The sequence below is a fragment of the Mustelus asterias genome, chromosome 8, assembly GCF_964213995.1.
Source record: "Mustelus asterias chromosome 8, sMusAst1.hap1.1, whole genome shotgun sequence".
NCBI lineage: Eukaryota > Metazoa > Chordata > Chondrichthyes > Carcharhiniformes > Triakidae > Mustelus > Mustelus asterias.
This window is the reverse complement of record NC_135808.1, coordinates 70,736,213-70,755,031: the sequence shown is the minus strand read 5'-3', so window position 1 is coordinate 70,755,031 and position 18,819 is coordinate 70,736,213. Positions and strand designations below refer to the sequence as shown.

Here is an 18,819-nt window from a genome sequence, read left to right as displayed (position 1 = left end):
ATCTGCTTCTAGTTTATTGACTGATGATCTGCTCCCCTTCCCCCAAATGCTTGTTTCCCTCTTTCATTTTATTATGAAGAAGTGCCGACTCCCCTTGTGATGGCATACCTGAGATCAGGAACTTGCTGTGGTGGGGTCTATTGTGGATGAAAACTATGTGCTGCACACTATGGGGCATTGAGCTGGGTACATGTATAGACTGTTGTAATCAGCCATTTACTGAAAATTTTCTGTACCATAATCTTGTATCCTGACATTCCTAATTGCATTTTGGATTTTATAGGAAAATATGAATGCCACACCCGTGTGCATACAGGGGAGAAACCTTTTGAGTGTGATATTTGTAATCAGCGTTACTCCACCAAATCCAACTTAACTGCTCACAGAAAGAAGCATAATGCACAAGCTGCTATTCAAAGAAAAGAACAAAAATGCCCATTCTGTAACAAGCTACATGCAAGCAAAAAAACATTAGCAAAGCACGTGAGGAGGTAAGTGTAAACTGTTAAAAATATCCCGTTGAAGTATTTGCATGTCCCTCTGTTTCCTGTATTCTTATGGTAGCCAAATTGCATTTGGTTTGTCAAAGGGGAACCAGTAGTTACCATTTTACAATTTTTCTTGGACTAGTAGCAAATTTTAGCAATGTAGTTATTTTATGATCATATCTGTTTTGTTCAAATTGACAAATGTGCCCAAATAACATTAAAACAGTTAATAAATAAATGTTGAGAAAATTGCCCACTTCCTTTAAAAGAGAAATTTGCATTTATTTACTGTGTAGTATCTTTCACATATGCAGGTGTCTTGAAGCACTTTACAGTCAGTGAACTATTTTTTGATCTTTCGTTATGTATGTGATAATAAAAACGTGGCAACCAATTTGCATAGAGTAAATTTTCACAAACAGCAATGTGAAATTTTTATTCATTCGTGGGACATAGGTGTCGCTTCCTGGTCAGCATTTATTTGCCCATCCCTATTTGCCTTTGAGAAGGTGGTAGTGTGCCGTCTTCTTGAATCGCTGCAGTCCATGTGCTGTGGGTTGACGCAAAATGCCATTAGAGAGGGAATTCCAGGATTTTGACCCAGCGACTACGAAAGAACAGCGATATATTTCCAATTCAGGACGGTGAGTGGCTTGGAAGAGAACTTGCAGGTGGTGGTTTTCCCATATATCTGCTGCCCTTGTCCTTCTAGATGGAAGTGGTCGTGTGTTTGGAAAGTGCCGTCTAAGGATCTTTGGTGAATTGCTGCAATGCATCTTGTAGGTAATATGCATGGCTGCTACTGAACATCGGTGGTGGAAGGAGTGGATGTTTGAAGATGTGGTGCCAATCAAGCGGGCTACTTTGTCCTGGATGGTGTTAAGCTTCTTGAGTGTTGTTGGAGCTGCACCCATCCAGGCAAGTAGGGAGTATTCCATCACACTCCTGACTTCTGCTTTCTATCTAGATGGTGGATAGGCTTTGGGGAGTCAGGCGGTGAGTTACTCGCTGCAGTATTCCTAGCCTCTGACCTGCTCTTGTAGCCACTGTGTTTATATGGTGAGTCCAGTTGAGTTTCTGGTCAATGGTAACCCCAAGGATGTTGACAATGGGGGATTCAGTGATGGTGACACCATTGAATGTCAAGGGGCGGTGGTCTTGTTGGTGATGGTCATTGTCTGGCATTTGTGTGGCACGAATATTACTTGCCACTTGTCAGTCCAAGCCTGGATATTGTCCAGATCTTGTTGCATTTGAACATGGACTGCTTCAGTATCTGAGGAGTCGCAAGTGGTGCTGAACATTGTGCAATCATCAGCGAACATCCCCACTTCTGACCTTATGATGGAGGGAAGGTCATTGATGAAGCAGCTAAAGATGGTTGGGCCTAGGACACTACCCTGAGGGGCTCCTGCAAAGATGTCCTGGAGCTGAGACGACTGACCCTCCACAACCACAACCATCTTCCTGTGTACCAGGTATGACCCCAACCAGCAGAGAGTTTGTCCCCTGATACCCATTGATTCCAGTTTTGCTAGGGCTCCTTGATACCACACTTGGTTGAATGCGGCCTTGATGTCAAAGGCTGTCTGTCACTCTCACCTCACTTCTGGAATTCAGCTCTTTCGTCCATGTTTGTACATTTGTGGTTTTACCAGCTTGCTATACCAAGATGTGGAATAGTGACTAAACAATTAGAGAAGTGGTTAAATACTTTTATTATTCCCCATGTATACTCTATATAATAAATGTAAAACTGTTTAGGTCTTAAGATATGTTAAAGCATCAAGCATAAGAATGAGGGGAAGATGAAATATTCATATTAGCTACCTTTTAGAATGTTGAGGATTTGAAATTTAGAACAAGGCTCCCTGTGAAATATTTGCCAAAAATTGTTTGTTTTTTAAAGTGTGCTTTTATCCTTATTATCATTTTGTAATGGCAACATACACTAATTTATCTGATTTGTGAATGTTTCCAGATTCCATCCAGCTAACATACAAGAGTTTTTTGCTGCCAGAAAGAAGAAGAGTGAAGCCTGGAAGTGTGAAGTAAGTTCTTTTCTGTTCCATCTCCCTACCACCCATCTTCCAAACCCAAGAATGGCATGCATAATGGCATTCCCCTCCAATTCAATTTTCAAGTTTACTGATGACACCACCGTAGTGGGTCGGATCTCAAACAATGAGACGAGTACAGGAAAAAGCTAGAGAATCTGGGGAACTGGTACGACGACAATAATCTCGATATCACTAAAACGAAAGAAATAGTTATCGACTTCAGAAAGCGACTTCAGGAGGACATGCCCCTGTCTACATCAACAGGGATGAAGTGGAAATGGTTGAGCGCTTCAGGTTTCTATGTGACCAGATCACCGACAACCTGTCCTGGTCCCTCCATGCCAATGCTATCGTTAAGACTTAACTCTTAACAGCCCACCAACACCTCTACTTTCTTAGGAGGCTAAGGAAATTTGGCATGCCCGATACGACGCTTACCAACGTTTATAGATGCACCATAGAAAGCATTCTTTCTGGTTGTATCACAGCTTGGTATGGCTCCTGCTCTGTCCAAGACCACAAGAAACTACAAAAAGTTGTGAACAAAGCCCAGGTCCATCACGTAAACCAGCCTCCCATCCATTGACTCTGTCTATACTTCCCGCTGCCTCTGAAAAGCAGCCAGCATAATCAAGGACCCCACGCACCCAGGTCATACTTTCTTCCACCTTCTTTTGTCGGGAAAAAGATAAAGTCTCGGGTCACGTACCAACTGACTCAACCGACTTCTTCCCTGCTGCCATCAGACTTTTGAATGGATCTACCTCATATTAAGTTGATCTTTCTCTACACCCTAGCTTTGACTATAACACTACCTTCTACACCCTCTCCTTTCCTTCTCTATGAATGGTATGCCCTGTCTGTATAGTGTGCTAGAAACAATACTTTTCACTGTATACTTAATACATGTGACAATAGTAAATTAAATTAAATCAAGTATAAGCAGTACGAGAGAGAAACTGCTGTCACCCCTTTGGGTTAGCAGCTTGCAGTACTTGAAGTATTGTAAGTTTTTCTGTTGATTCTTCATTTTCTTTTGGTCATAGCAATGTAATAAAACCTTCACACGGAGACCTCATCTTGAGGAGCACATGATCCTTCACACACAGGATAAACCATTCAAATGTGGTTACTGTGAGGAACATTTCAAATCAAGATTTGCAAGACTGAAACATCAGGAAAAGTTTCATCTGGGTATGGATAAGTCTGACAAATAAAACGTTAAATGAGAAATATCACCCAAAAACTTGATATCATTTCATTCCAAAACTAGTTTTGTTCGTGTTTGCCATTTAGTTTAGTCTGAAAGTGGTTCCATTTTTACAATGTCATTGTTTTATAGCACACATTTTTCTCTTTGTATACTTGCATCTTGTCCTTACAATTCAGAAGTTTATTTAAATTTAATGCTGTGAAGTGTGAACTGATTCACTTTGGTAGGAAGATTGTCACGGAGTGACAATAATAGTACAGTTCTAAAGGGGGTGCAGGAGTTGAGGGATCCTGGGTGTATATGTGCATAAATCATTGAATGTGGCTGGAAAGGTTGAGAGATCAGAGAATAAAGCATAGAGCATCTAGGCTTTAACAATGGGGACGTAGCACATAAAAGCAAGGAAATTATATTAAACTTGATTAGAACAGTGGTTTGGCCTCAACTAGAGTATTGTATCCAGTTCTGGGTGCCACATTTTCAGAAAAATGTGACGGCATTAGAGAGTGTGCAGAAAAGATTCATGCGAATGGCTCCAGAAATGAGGAATTTCAGTTCTGTATATAGGTTGGATAAGTTAGGACTGTTCTCCCTGGAGTAGAGAAAGTTGAGAGGAGAATTGTTCGAGGCATTCAAAATCATGAGGGATCTGAATGAAGTAGATATGGGAGGATCAAGAACAATGGGGCGCAGAATTAAGTTAATTGACAAAAGAAGTAATGGTGACATGAGGAAAAGCTTTTTCATGTAGCGAGTGGTTAAGATCTGGAATGCATTACCTGAGAGTGTAGCAGGTTCAATTGAGGCATTCAAGAAGGTATTGGGTTATTATCTGAAAGGGAAGAATGTGCAGGGCTACAAGGAGAAGGTGAGGAAGTGGCACAAGGTAAATTGTGGAGAGTAAAGAAGTGGAGAGTTGGCATGGACACGATGAGCCGAATGTGCCCCAATAATTCTGTAATTTTAACTGATCCTACCCTTCAGCATTACCGGACCTGTGGGTCAACAATTGCCCCACATGCAATAAACCGTTTGCTAGATTAAATGTAGTCTTGTACTGCACTGCTAGTTTGAATTGTTACTCATTAAATGCAGACAGAAGGGATATAATAATCAACACTTGTAGTCAAATTTCTAGTTAACAGTAATATGAAACATATGTATCTTTGTCTGATTTTTGTGATCTAGAGCATAGAACATATTTGAGCAGAAATAAATGTAGTTTCCAAGCAATTACATTATGAATATAATTGTGTTTGCTTCGTTCAGTTGGGAGCACTTTTGCTTATGTTTCAGACGATTATGTGCTCTATTCCCATAATTGATTTGACCAAGTAATCTAAGCTAAACTTCTGTGAATTGCTGCATTTTTTAGATAACTTTCAGATGAGATGTTCAGGTAAGGCTTGCTTTTTGCCTGCTGAGGTAGTCTTAAAAGATCCAATGATGCTACTTAAGAAAGTAAAGTGGTAGCACGCAAAAGCAATCCATTGGTTGCAAATTGCTAAAGGACACCTGGGGGAATGTAAAAGCATTTTAAAATCCAAGTTCTTCCTGATCAATGAAGTACAAGTTAGGACCTCTTGGAAAAACTGTCAGTTTTTGTTAAGCAAATTGAAATTCCTCCCTCAAGAAAGGAATTAAACGCATTAGCTTTCTGAATAGTCAAATAGTAGGTAATGTCTTTTTTAATGAGCGAAATGTGATGGAATACTCTCCACTTAATGAATGGATGAGTGCAGCTCCAACAACACTTGAAGCTTGATTGGCATCCCATCCACAAACATTCACTCTCTCCACCACCGACACAGTGGCAGCAGTGTGTGCCATCTACAAGCTGCACTATAGCAACTCACTAAGGCTCCTTAGACAGCGCCTTCCAAACCCATGCCCTACTATAATCTAGAAGGACAAGGGCAGCAGACACATGGGAATGCCACCACTTGGAGGTTCCCATTTGAGTCACTTGCCATCCTGACTTGAAACTATATCACCATTCCTTCACCGTCATAGAGTCAAAATTCTGGAACTCCTTACCTGGAACAGCACTCTGGGTGTACCTACACCACATGGACTGCTGAGGTTTAAAAAGGCAGCTCACCACCATCTTCTCGAGGACAATTAGGGATGGGCAATAAATGCTGGCCTAGCCAGTGACGCCCACATCTCATTAATGAATTAAGAAAACTGATTGTCCGCCCTTGATTCTCTGGAATTAGATTTCTAATTATTTTCTTTATAAAAAATCAGTTTAGTTTGTATTTGTTCACCTCCTCCTTCACAAAAAATAAATCAGAAAAGTTTGGGATGAACTTTTTGCACAAAGTAACATTGTGGAAGGTATTATTCACTGAGATGAAATGGATTGTGGGCACCAGTCCCCATTAATGTACGGAATAGAACTTCATATGTTAATGGAGGAGATATTCTGTACAAAATATCTGGTTGTTCTCAAGGTACCCTTGGATAGCAGCTTTAGACTATAATCGAACAAAAGATGACTGAGATCTCATTGAATGTTTAAAACATTTAAGCACACCATGCAGTGATTACAATAAATGAACTTCTGTTTTTAATTGTCTTTTCTCTCACTCACACCAAACTAAAGAGTAAACTATTGGTCCCCTATCCTTGGCAGAAAAATAAACACAGGCATTGTGTGTTGAAGAGTGTAAATGTTGTAGGTTCTGGATGACATACTGCAGAGATTATAGCCTAGATCGTAGTGTTAAGATCAGTGGTATTTTATTATTTGAGTGGAGTTAAATGTAATGTAGTACAATTTTGACAGTTTGATACTACAGAACTTCAGACCAATGACCCAAGATTGGGAATTTGAAGCTAACATTGATAATTTTATTTCTCACATTTTAGGGCCTTTTCCATGTGATATTTGTGGTCGTCAGTTTAATGATACTGGGAACCTTAAACGTCATATTGAGTGCACTCATGGAGGAAAAAGAAAGTGGACTTGCTTTATTTGTGGGAAATCTGTAAGGGAAAGGTAAAACTAGATTAAATACAAAAAATAGCTGCAATGTTTAGGCTCTGTTAGAGAAGGCATAGATATGTTTATTTCTGGTACTTAATGCGGAAAGAAAGCTGTATTTATAAATCTACTTTACCCAATAGGCTATTTTATTAATGCTGCATGATGAAATGAAAACCATAGTGATGTTTAAACGGCAACATTCATTTACGATACATGCTATTATTTTATTCTTTCTTTACTAGCTTTGAATTGAACTGAGTTTGAAATCTATGCCCATAATTTGACAGTAACGGTTACATAATAAAAAAGTGAAGAAGGCATTCCGAGTGCATGCCTTTGCCATATTGTGTTATAATGTTATTATAATTACTCAGCTTTTCTTTGAAGCTTTTCCCTGCCTGGTTGTTACCCTGTAACTATAAAGTTGAAAATATAAATCTTTTTATTAAGAGCTTTCATCTCACTGAGGAGGCTTTAAGTCCATCCATATCCAACAACCCGCTCTGAAAGTTCTGCTGAAATTTTGACAGCTGATAGAATCCACAATATTCCATAACAATTAATAATTTTTTAAAAATCAAACAGCCACAACATTCTTTAAAAATAAAAGTCAATTTACCCGATCTCCTTATTTTCATAGATCTTTTAAAATATTCCAGATCTTCCAACTTTAACGTTAAACTTTATTCAGTTCTTCCTTGGGCCATATTCTTTCTGTATACTAAGTTGAAATCTTTTTGAGATATGTTGTTTACAGGGTCATGGGAGTAGAGAAGTTAGCTCTGCCTATTTTCAGTTGTAAAAGAACAAAAGTCAAGTACATGTTTGAAGCCATCTTCTATTTATTTTCCCATTTTATTTCTATAATATACAGAACCACGTTAAAAGAACATCTTCGAATCCATAGTGGTGAAAAGCCACATCTGTGTAGCATTTGTGGACAGAGCTTCCGGCATGGTAGTTCATACAGGTAAGAACATGTAGGAGTAAGAAAAGATCCTTCCTCAGGCTCTGTACAATATAATTTCCTGATTTCTAAATGTAACCCAATACAACTCCAGAATATTCATTTATAATGCATTTCTTCTATTCTACCTGACCTGCTGTCCCAGAACACACAAAAAAGCACTGATTTTCCAATCTGCTTTATTTTAACATGGGTGGCAATCAGGTTTATTTTAAATGTGTCCTGTGGAATATGCTGGGTCTTAGCTAGGACATTTAATCTCATTTCAAGGTAATTTTTGAGATGTTACTACAAAAGATGCATTCACTTCTTCCTGTTTCATTGCTTGCATTCAATGCAAACAATCTCTAGCCATGAAAGTAGTAGGTAACCTGCATTCATGCTGCAATTCTACCATCAGAGGTATGTGAAAGTGATCCAGTATTGCCCACTCTTTACTCTCAGTATTGTGGCTGTGATTGGAACTTTGCGTACATGGCATCATGGATACAGACTGTAAAAACACCACTCCTGGGCATTGTGTCTCAGACTTCTAATACACCATAGCATTTTGTATTTTAAATACATATTCTTACATTAGGAGTACAGAATCATACCTACAATGCAGAAGGAAACCATTCAGCCCATCGAGTCTATACCAACCACAATCCTACCCAGGCCGTATTCCCGTAACACCACACATTTATCCTGCTAATCCCCCTGACACTAGGGTCAATTTAACATGGCCAATCAACCTAACTTGCAGATCTTTGGACTGCAGGAGGAAACCGGAGCACCCAGAGGAAACCTGCACAGATACGGGGAGAACGTGCAAACTTCATACAGATAGTGACCCGAGGTCAGGATTGAGCCTGGGTCCCTGGTGCTGTGAGGCAGCAGTACTAATCACTGTGCCACTGTGCTGCCCTTTCGTGCTTAGCTTTCCCTAATCAGTTAATAAATATTGCAGTACACTTGTTCCTAATTGGAAATGAGGGGAGCAATTTAAATCTAACTCGCCCAATGGAAACTGACAGAATTGGGTGTAATACTGGTTTTATGACCTTCCCAGTTGTAATCTGCATTGAAGTCCATAGAGAGCGAGGTAAAACCAGAGTTTCATCTCATTCAAATTAAAACAGTCCTTGAAATGTACTTTTTTGTTCTGAATATATAAATTTTTTTTAAATGAATAGGATTTTTGCGAGTCAATTGTAACTCCCAACTCACTGCAAACAAGGGGTAAGGTGGCAAGGACAGTCAGACCATGTTCCCAACATTCTCCTGCTTTTCATCACAACTGACCTCAGATCTAACATAGGAGGACGACTAAGCTCCAGACTCGTGGGACTCTCTTCATAGCTAAAAGTTCAGATCTGATGACTAAATTGACAGCTGTACCAGAGCGGGAGGCAGAAAACAGGTCAGGTTAAGACTATCCCTGCTGCAAATCCCCTTCCTCAGAATTAATGACATGTTGGGTGGGGACTGTTCCCTTGGGTCCCTGCAAGCCCTTGGGCTCCTGATCTATTTCTACTCCCATCAGTCTTGACAGCAAGCACCCCCGCAATGGGAATATCACTGATTTGTTTAAATGAGGCCTGAATTTCACAATGAACTCTGTTTTCCTTTTGCCCAATGCATAAAAAAGATCTGCATCTATTATAATCGGAGCTGAGTGTGAATATTTGACTGATAAGAATCATCTGCAATGATGTTCTTTGTCAAATTATACATTTTTTCTCCCAAAATGCGTCACAGTTACGTTAATTGTGATTTATATATTGGGGATCATCTTGGGTACGGCAGGGTAGCTTTCCTTCTGTTACAAGCTGTTGCTTTACAGGGTTGGCTTGTTAACACACTGGTATGTACTTGAGAACACTAGTCAATTAGTGGATGTTGCTCAGAGGTTGGTGTATTAAGTCAAGTGACGTTATTAATATTTATTCAGTGTTGAAACAGGAAATGTGTGGTAGATTATAGTAGTAAATTTTATGTTCTGCTCAAAGGATACTCTTGCAAGGACATGACCATTATTATACTGCTTAAAATGGAATTAAGATGTGTGTGTTTTGAAGATTGGATGGTAAAATTGTTCTGTGTATTTGATATGAATGCTGGTTCATGTTCTCGAGGAGAATCCAGGCCAATTAACAAAGTGGGGGGCACTGAAATTAGAATGATGACAGGAAGACTATTTCTCATTTGTGAAAAAGAGCTGAGCATGAGTATGTTATGCTAAAGGTAATAGTTACTGTGGAAAAATCTTAAACTTTGCACATACCTAGTTTTTTTGGTTTATCTCTTGCATTTTTACTTAATCATCTTATTGGAGGTTAAGGAATCAGCAATAGAATCATAGAGGCCATTCGGCCCATCGAGTCTGCACCGAATGTCTGACAGAGTATCTTACCCAGGCCCTCTCCCCTGCCCTGTCCCTGTAAACCCACATATTTACTGCGGCTAATCCCTCTAACCTACACATCTTTGGACACTAAAAGTAGAATGATTGAATAAGATTGACCGTGTAAATTTGCCAAGTTTAGTATAAATTTGCCTACAATTAAGAGTGACACTGTAGTCAAAATTCTCTCATGCTTAAATATGCATTGAGCCCTTTTGTTCTGTGAATGCAGATGATTTGCATTCACCTCACGGTCTTTTGTAGTAACATCAGAGTACTTTCCATGAACATTTAGTATAGGCAAAATTCTTAATTTTTACTGAAAAGAATAATAACTTTGTTAAAACCTTTCCGAATAAAAGGAGAGTACTTACAATGATGATAAATGCAATTGTTACTCTGTTCTTTTTATTAGAAGTATTTTAATTATATGTTTTGGACATATAATTCAGATTCATGAAGTCAATGGTGTAGCAAGAAATGTTATTTGAAATTTTTATAAATTTGCATTTTGTTACTAGACTACATCTCCGGGTGCACCATGATGACAAGCGTTACGAATGTGAAGACTGTGGAAAAACCTTTATTCGCCATGACCATCTCACAAAACATCGAAAAACTCATTCAGGTAAAGTATTTGTGTCTCTCATGCACACTGTCTAAAGAGGAAATAGATGTCTTGATGGTTCCAGTCAATGCCTGTATTAGTTGGCTGACTGGAGGAGTGGTTCTCCTTAACTTTCTGTCCCTGCCTACTAATCATCCCTTATGTTTCAAATTTCTATTTCCTGCATTGGATGTTAAATTCACAAAAAAGACACCCTTTAATTTTCTGCATTCACTCACTGCTTTAGCATCTTCATCCATTTTGATTTCCCACAAGAATATTTTGCTGTCTTTACAACTTTTTTTTGTCTGGAGCATGAAATGTTTAGAGTAGAGGAGTACAATTATTTGAACAGCAATCCACTTCATATATTGATATCAAAATTTTTGTTTCCTCTCCAAAGGAGAAAAAGCTCACCAATGTGAAGAATGTGGAAAATGTTTTGGCCGTCGGGACCATCTCAGTGTTCACTATAGAAGTGTCCATTTGGGTGAAAAAGTCTGGCAGAAGTAAGTCGAGTACTGCTCTTAATTTGGAGTTATCACCTGATACTTGGATAATTATGGGGAAATAAGCCTATTATTATAATTGCATAATTAAAATGACTAGATAATTAGACTTATTTTTCCTGGCAAAATACTTTCCTTTTCCCTCCAGTCCCCTTTGCACTTGCCCAATCTTCCTCCAGTTCCTCATTTCATCTGTCAATTTCTTCAAATTCCCCCCACCACCCTTTCTTTCTTGTTTTATCCTTGACTATTTAAATTTTTAAAATTCCCCTAATTTGCTCTCTCATTTTGTTAACAGCCTTCTCTGATCTGCAGAGCAGGCTTGACAGGCCGCATAACCTACTCCTATTCCTAAGCCATACATTGATATTGACACCTCCACTGATTCCACATCTCTCCCTCCTTGCAATTTGCCATCTTCATCTGTCCTTTGTACTGTAAAGGCAAGAAATGTGTGGATTTCTGTGTGTCCAAGTTTGCAATATCCTCTGGCGTGATCCAGAATTCCTCAAACAATTGCTAAAACTAATCAATCCTTCTCAAATAATCCTCCTTAGAACCCATAAACCTTTTCTTAATTACTGCTCCATCCCAAATGTTTCCTTTCTGCCAAAATCTTGGAATGTATTTTTGTGCTTCACAGTCATGTGCCATCACCCCTACCACTGTCCAAAACTCTGCAATCTCATTTCTGTCCCATTGCAGCACACAAACTGTTCTTGTCAAAGTCACAAACAGCCTCTCTGTGCAGAGGCTGGGGGCAGTAGGAAATCCCAAATTGAGGTGGGGTTTGGAAGACCAGAAGAGGGTGGTATAAGAGGGATTGAGTGTGTGGGGGACAGGTGTTGGGAAGAGGGGCATGTGTGCGGGATGGGTGTCGGGGGAGAAGGGGAGCTTCACTGAGTCCTCTGTCACCAGAGAATGAGGAGATCTTGACTAAAACCTACGTAAGTATGTATGTTTTTTACAGAGTACTTTAAAAAACATAATTTTCATATTTATGGGTCATAACTTCAAATCTCCAGGGCAGTGTATCTGGAGGTATCCTAAAGATACCCTGGGGACACACCAACCCTGGAGGTCCCCAGGTAAGGATTGCATGGCAGTTATCTGGGAAGTTCAAACTGCCTCTGGGCAATTACGCTACACTGCTGAAAATGTATTTAAATTGCAAATTTTGGATGGTGTTACAGCAATAGTTACCCTGATAAAAATTAGAAGAACTTAAACCACTTCTAGTTTCTAGGTAACTATAGCACTGACCCGCACCAATCCTCCATGGGACTCCCTTGACCCGCACCTGAGTACTCCCTGACCCCACGGACTCCCATCCTCGATTGTAACTGTCTTTCCTCTGTCCTCATTTATGAATATTCCTGATCGGTGATTACCAAGAACTTGCATTTAGTACATTTCGTACAGGACAAATGTGAACATGAGTTTAAAGAAAATGGAATACTCAACCCCAGGAAGAGTAACAAAAATTTAAGTCAGTGCAGTCTAGGCAGTGTTGTGGCATTGCTGAATGAGAATTCGTCTGGGAAAGGATGTATGCAACATAGAATTAGATGAGCTAAAGCTAATGGAAAGTGGGCGGCAAGCTAGGAGAGCATTGATGTAGTTAAACTTGAAGTAGCAAAATTATATGTGGAAATTTCAACAACAGATGGGTTGAGGGTAGAAGTGGGGTTGGGTGATGTTATGGAGGTGTAAATACGCAGTCTTTTTGATTCAGCCTCAGACAATGGCCTGGTAGGGGAATTAAATCTGTGGCGATGGTACAAGCCTTGGATGGAACCAAAGTCAGTAACATCCTTAGCTGAAAGAAGACATGGCTCATCTAAGACAAGATATCGGACAGGAAGTCAATATTGAAGAAATGAAGGGTTAGAAAGCTGTCTCATCAGCATACATTGCAAGCTAGATCCAATCTAACATGGACAGACCTTGAACAAACTAGTAATGAAGCGTACACTTAATGCATGAAACATTATGTTGTAATTGGAGAATCTGATGATATCCAAGAGGGCTGAATTGCTGTCTTGTATTCTTAATAAGCTAAGAAATATGTTGATGCAATTCTTTGAAAGTTGCTGTGGCAATTTTCACAGCTTCTGGAAAAAAAAATGAAATGGAGGAACATTGACTCTTCAGAATGGATACTGTTCATACAAGCAAGTTAGATATGTCTCCCAGCATTTCCATAAAGGCAGGTGAATATGTAAAATTGATGCAAATTATAATTGATCTGGATTAAACTTTCTTTGACAACTGAGTTTAAAGAATTTTTTTTTAAGAAGGTAACATAAATACATCTAATGCTTTTCTTTACTAATCACAGGTACAAAGCTACTCTCCACCAATGTGAAGTATGCAAAAAAGAATTCAAAGGGAAATCAAGCTTGGATATGCATTTTAGGACTCATTCAGGTATCCTGATAGATCTTCTTTTGTAAAGTATAATGATGAAAATGTTTTTGCAACATAAATGGGCGGAGGTACGGAGGCGAGCACCAGGGACCTGGGTTTGATTCCCGGCTTGCGCCACTGTCTGTGCGGAGTCTATGCATTCTTCCCACATGTCTGTGTGGGTTTCCTCCGGGTATTCCGGTTTCCTCCCACAGTCCGAAAGACATCCTGCTTAGATGCATTGGCCAAGCTAAATTCTCCCTCAGTGTACCCGAACAGATGCCGGAGTTGGCAACTAGAGGATTTTCACAGTAACTTCATTGCAGTGTTAATGTAAGCCTATGTGTGACACCAATTTTCTTAAAAATCCAGGAATTCCTCTGCTGAATTCATTTCAGGCACTGCCTTTAAGACTGTGCTATTGCCAAAAGTCCCACTATAGACCATCCGTAGCGAAGATGTTTCATAGTGCTTGCCACTATTGTGCAATATCCATCTATGGGCCACTCCAAGTACTAGATGCATGGGTTTTGCTTGCAAATGGAGAGGCACTAGAAGGTATATGGGCCTTTTTTGGAGTAAACTCTGCCCAATCCCCTGCATAAGTGAAGGTGCCTAGCATGTACTAACTGAATCCACACTCATCATGTACATTGATGTATCTGCACAACTCAAGGCAACCTAATAAGTACTATCATTAGAATTTGCATGATCAGGTCGGAAATTTATGACAAATGTTTGTAATTGCCTTGCAATTTATGATACAGATCTATTGTGTAATGCATAAGGACCTGAGAAAGCATGTGATAGACTTTATTTTTTTGTTTGGCATTACAATTACAAATTTTACTGTACAGTGTTATGATCCCAACTGCTGTTAAATCTGGACAAGTCAGAGTGAAACCTGACTTGATAGATCCTGACTTTTTTTAGAAACTGGAGGAAAGTTACTGAACAAATTCACAGAAGTCTGCTAATGAACTTCTAACACAAAAGAAAATATTTCTTAAAACAAGAAAAATGAACTATATTACACCAGACAAAAAGGTTGGAAAGATCTGAAAAATACAAGTTAATTCAAATTCCCACTATTCCTTTACTGCAGCAATATCTTTGCAGACATATAAACCAGCAAAGAGTTGACACAAAGGCTTCAACTGGCGCAGTTGCACTCACCCAACTCGTATTTCTCCCTGAGACCCAAAAACCAAACTTTGAACTCTGTTTCTTCAACTGCAGATCCCTAAACCCAGTCTTCCAGTAGCACCTCCTTTAAACTGATCACCTTACTGAATCTTGTAACTGATCATTCAGTCAACTGCTGTCCCTTGATCATTGTCACTAGGCAACAACAAACTTTTCTACTTTGTATTTTTTCCCCCAAATCACAGAACTTTCAACCTCTTTTAACCCATCTTTCTAACTTCAGGGGATGTAAGACTTCATTAAAAATGAAAATATATATACAAACCCAAAAGTCCTGAAACCTTTTCATCACAAGTCTATCCAGACACCCAGGCACCAAGGGTCATGAACAAAACCTGAATGAAACTGAAACCGTTTTTTTACCTTAACACAAATATCTATATCAACTTGACTTAAGATTGTTGTTCATAACAGTGTATGCACAGGCAGAAATATAATTTATATATCTGTATGGCTCTATGATTCTTTGATTCAATTACTAATTCTGGAAAAAGTGATATAATTGGTATTTTTCCTGTCTTGAGGGTACAGAGTCCCATTTTAGTTTTAAGTGCAAGGTCCTACAATATCTATGGAAGAATTGGCGCCCTCATGCAAGACTGTTGCTATCACTCCTAGGAAATCTCTGATCCTGTTTTCAACAGTTTTGATTCTTTAGAGATTTTAGTGAAAGTCCTGAGAATTTACATTGAGTTCTACTAATTGTGCAAAATTGAGTTGATTTAATTTGGGCTTGATGGCATACATTATTCCAGATAACTTCTGTAGTACTAATGATTACTTCCTTTCTGAAAAATAATAGCGCTGAATAGGTTATTGATGGTAAATTGATCTATGCCCAAAATTGTTTAAAGTTCAAATAGTCAAGATGTTTTCTGTATTAAAGGTGAAAAACCTTACAAATGTCAAGTTTGTAACCAAGCGTTTCGAATTAAGAAGACTTTAACAAAACACATGGTTATTCATTCTGATGCCCGTCCCTTCAACTGTCATCATTGCAATGCAACGTTCAAACGGAAAGACAAGCTAAAATATCATATGGATCATGTTCATGGCACTAAGTCTCCAGAACAGTCAATTGTGGCTGCTTCTGAAGTGAAAATGGTATCCCAGCAGTTGTTATACGCACAAGATGACAAAATGTACCAAACAGATGCAAAATCATATTTGGATCAAAATAAGGTTTACCAAGGAGATGGCAAAACAGCAATTCAGAACGCTCATGGAGATGTAACACTTGTACCAGTACGGATTGCTGACAGTACTGTTCAATCTGATGCAGCCCAACATGTTGCAACTTTGGCTTCACAACCTCATGCCCTCCTTCACTCCCAACAGCCTCATCAGCAGACTGATTATCAAAGAACTACAGACCTTGCATTTCTGGAGAAGTACACTCTTACACCCCAACCAGCTAATATTGTGCATCCAGTTCGTGCTGATCAAATATTAGACCCAAGAGAGCAGTCATATCTTGGAACTTTACTTGGACTTGACACGGGTACACCAGTACAAAGTATTTCCAATGCAGGCCATTAATTGCAATGAACAGTTCGCTACCTGGAGAGTCATTGTCTTATCCAGAAAAGTAAAAAATGAACTTTTAAATCAAAGCTAATTTGATATTGCTTACAAATTATGTTGCAACTTGGTATGATTTCCCTCAATTATCCATGTTTTGGTATCAGGTATGTCATAATATTGTATTTTAAAAAGGAGGTATTTGTCATGTTTCTCTTTACCTCCTGCCCTACCAGTCAGATTTCTGAGTGACAGTGCAAGGCACATATTGTATATAACTGAAATTATGCTTCAGCATTGTTTATAAGAGGACTTGAATGATTTTAGATATTAACCTATTCCAAAGATTAATATTAAACTGATCATATTTATTGTTTGACCACAATATCTTCATTCCTGGAAGATGAAAAGATGTCTGAGCTTTAGGTCTTGTCACCCTTGTTTGATGAAGGCTATATTCTACATAATAGTAAGTTAAAAATGCAACTTGAAAAGTCTGAAGGATGTCTGATTCTTTAAGAAACATTTTAGTAAGAACCTAGGTTTTCCAAATTTGAGTTGTGGAAATATCTTGTCATCAGACTCGCTAATAGCAAGATCCATTCCCTTCAGTCCAATTGAAAGGAAAGTAGACCTTTTTTTAACGCTGAAAATAAATTGATAGAGAATTTTTATGGGAAACAGGTACCAAATGAAATGTAATTTTTTCTGTATGAAAAACTGCTAGATAGCAAAATAACCTGAAAACGCGGAATAAGAAATCTTAATATTAAACCAGCTGGTAAATGAAAACAAAATAGACCATGTGATGATCCTTCCAAAGATAAGCTTTCATTCTCCACAAGGATCTGGAGTATAGATTAGCAGAGAACGAAAATGTGCCATTCGAGAAACCCGGCAGATAAATCCAGGGAGGCATGAAGTACAATACCAATATACTTTAATTTGAAGAATTACAATTATCGCACCAAAATGGTGGAAAATCCATCCTTTTGATTTTACTTAACGCATCATGAGCTACCTGCGGAGTTGCAGGTAGCTCTACATAATTTACATGTGCATCTCAGTTACTCAATCTGATGTCACTTATAAGAGCACTCAGCAATTAGCTGCATCAGTCCTTGATGGTCAAAGTTGTTCATATATTTAGATGGAACTGAAGTTTCTCACTGAAATCCTTACTAAGTGACTTTGAGGTAATGAAAAGAGCCACTGATCAATACAAATTGCTTGCATTCTATAGGTCAGATGAGTACTGAAATGACAGTTGATGGCAGGGAGGATAGGAAAATATTCTAGGTATATTCTACAAAGTAGGCATTTTAATTTTTTTAATACTTGAATAGGCGTATTTTATATTAAAAAGTATTCCTTGGTCTATTTACATTCTTTGAGAGAATATAATTGTCCTGCGAATGCTGTGTATTTAACCTTATATAACTTTTCTCTGCAATTAATTCTGAAGGTAATTTTCCTGGGCTCATTTACCATCCCTAATCTTCTACATCATTACATTGGAATCAGTTAGGTGGAACATTGATTTAAGTCAGTTGAGGATATTGCCCCTGCGAATGTTTGCTCCCTTGAATAAAGTTGGTTTGATTCGTTTCAGAATTATTCCCTCTTCCTGGCCTATTCTGAATTTCAGTATTTCAGGAGAGACTGAGGATGAACAACTTCTTTGTCTATTTTAATCAGTCATTTATTGCACTGCTTAGCACATGTTCTTTTCTTCCTTTCCCAAACTTCAGAGGGGTGACACCAGAGACACCTGCCTGAATAGCTTGCCAAAAGTTAACTGCGATGATGTGAAGAATTCAAAGATAGAGACTAATGTTTAATATTTATTTTCAAAAGACTTGTTATAAATGTAACACTTTCAGAAAAAAACATTAGATTTGCTTTCGATAAGGTGCTTAGCTTGCCAATAGCAGGGAAAAAAGAAACTTAACTGATGCATCGAAATAATGTATTTAAACACAGTGAAGGAAAATCAAGGATGTTAATACTTAAAATGTCTTAAAAATACAGGCATCCTGAGTTTACCAGACAAGATAAGTTTTATGTATATTAGATTGTAAGTCAGCTCATTGTCGAATTGAACTGAATCTAACAGACCTCTGAAGTATGAAACCAATGCAATGTTTTTAAATTTTGTTGCTAAATAAAGATTTTTAAAGTCATATGAAGAAATGAAGTGAAAACTATTGTGGGAACAAAGATGTCCTATTAAAACATATGCACATGCACTGTGCACTTTAGTAAAATACCAAATGTTTCAAACTATCTGAATAAAAACAAATATATGTATAAGAAGATATCCTTCTTGAAAACATAATGGCTCAGATTTTGCAGTCAGCAGTTGCTGCCGACATTGAACAAATCTCCATGAACCTATCATGGTCCTGGTGGCAAGAATTTCAGTCGTCTTGAGGAAGCATTCCCAAGTGGGTTGCTGTGA

At 38.4% G+C, this 18,819-nt stretch overlaps 1 protein-coding gene across 1 annotated transcript in view; it reads left to right on the top strand.

The window, feature by feature from the left end:
• The window catches only part of LOC144497224 (zinc finger and BTB domain-containing protein 41-like), a 31,420-nt gene extending 12,880 nt beyond the window's left edge, over positions 1-18,540 (top strand). Inside the window, exons 3-11 of the mRNA XM_078218137.1 lie at positions 284-491; positions 2,470-2,539; positions 3,595-3,742; positions 6,636-6,765; positions 7,628-7,723; positions 10,628-10,734; positions 11,117-11,222; positions 13,564-13,652; positions 15,724-18,540. Coding sequence (XP_078074263.1) covers positions 284-491; positions 2,470-2,539; positions 3,595-3,742; positions 6,636-6,765; positions 7,628-7,723; positions 10,628-10,734; positions 11,117-11,222; positions 13,564-13,652; positions 15,724-16,376 — 1,607 coding nt within the window. The 3' untranslated portion in view covers positions 16,377-18,540. The remainder of the gene's footprint in view (positions 1-283; positions 492-2,469; positions 2,540-3,594; positions 3,743-6,635; positions 6,766-7,627; positions 7,724-10,627; positions 10,735-11,116; positions 11,223-13,563; positions 13,653-15,723) is intronic.
• Positions 18,541-18,819: the final 279 nt, after the last annotated feature.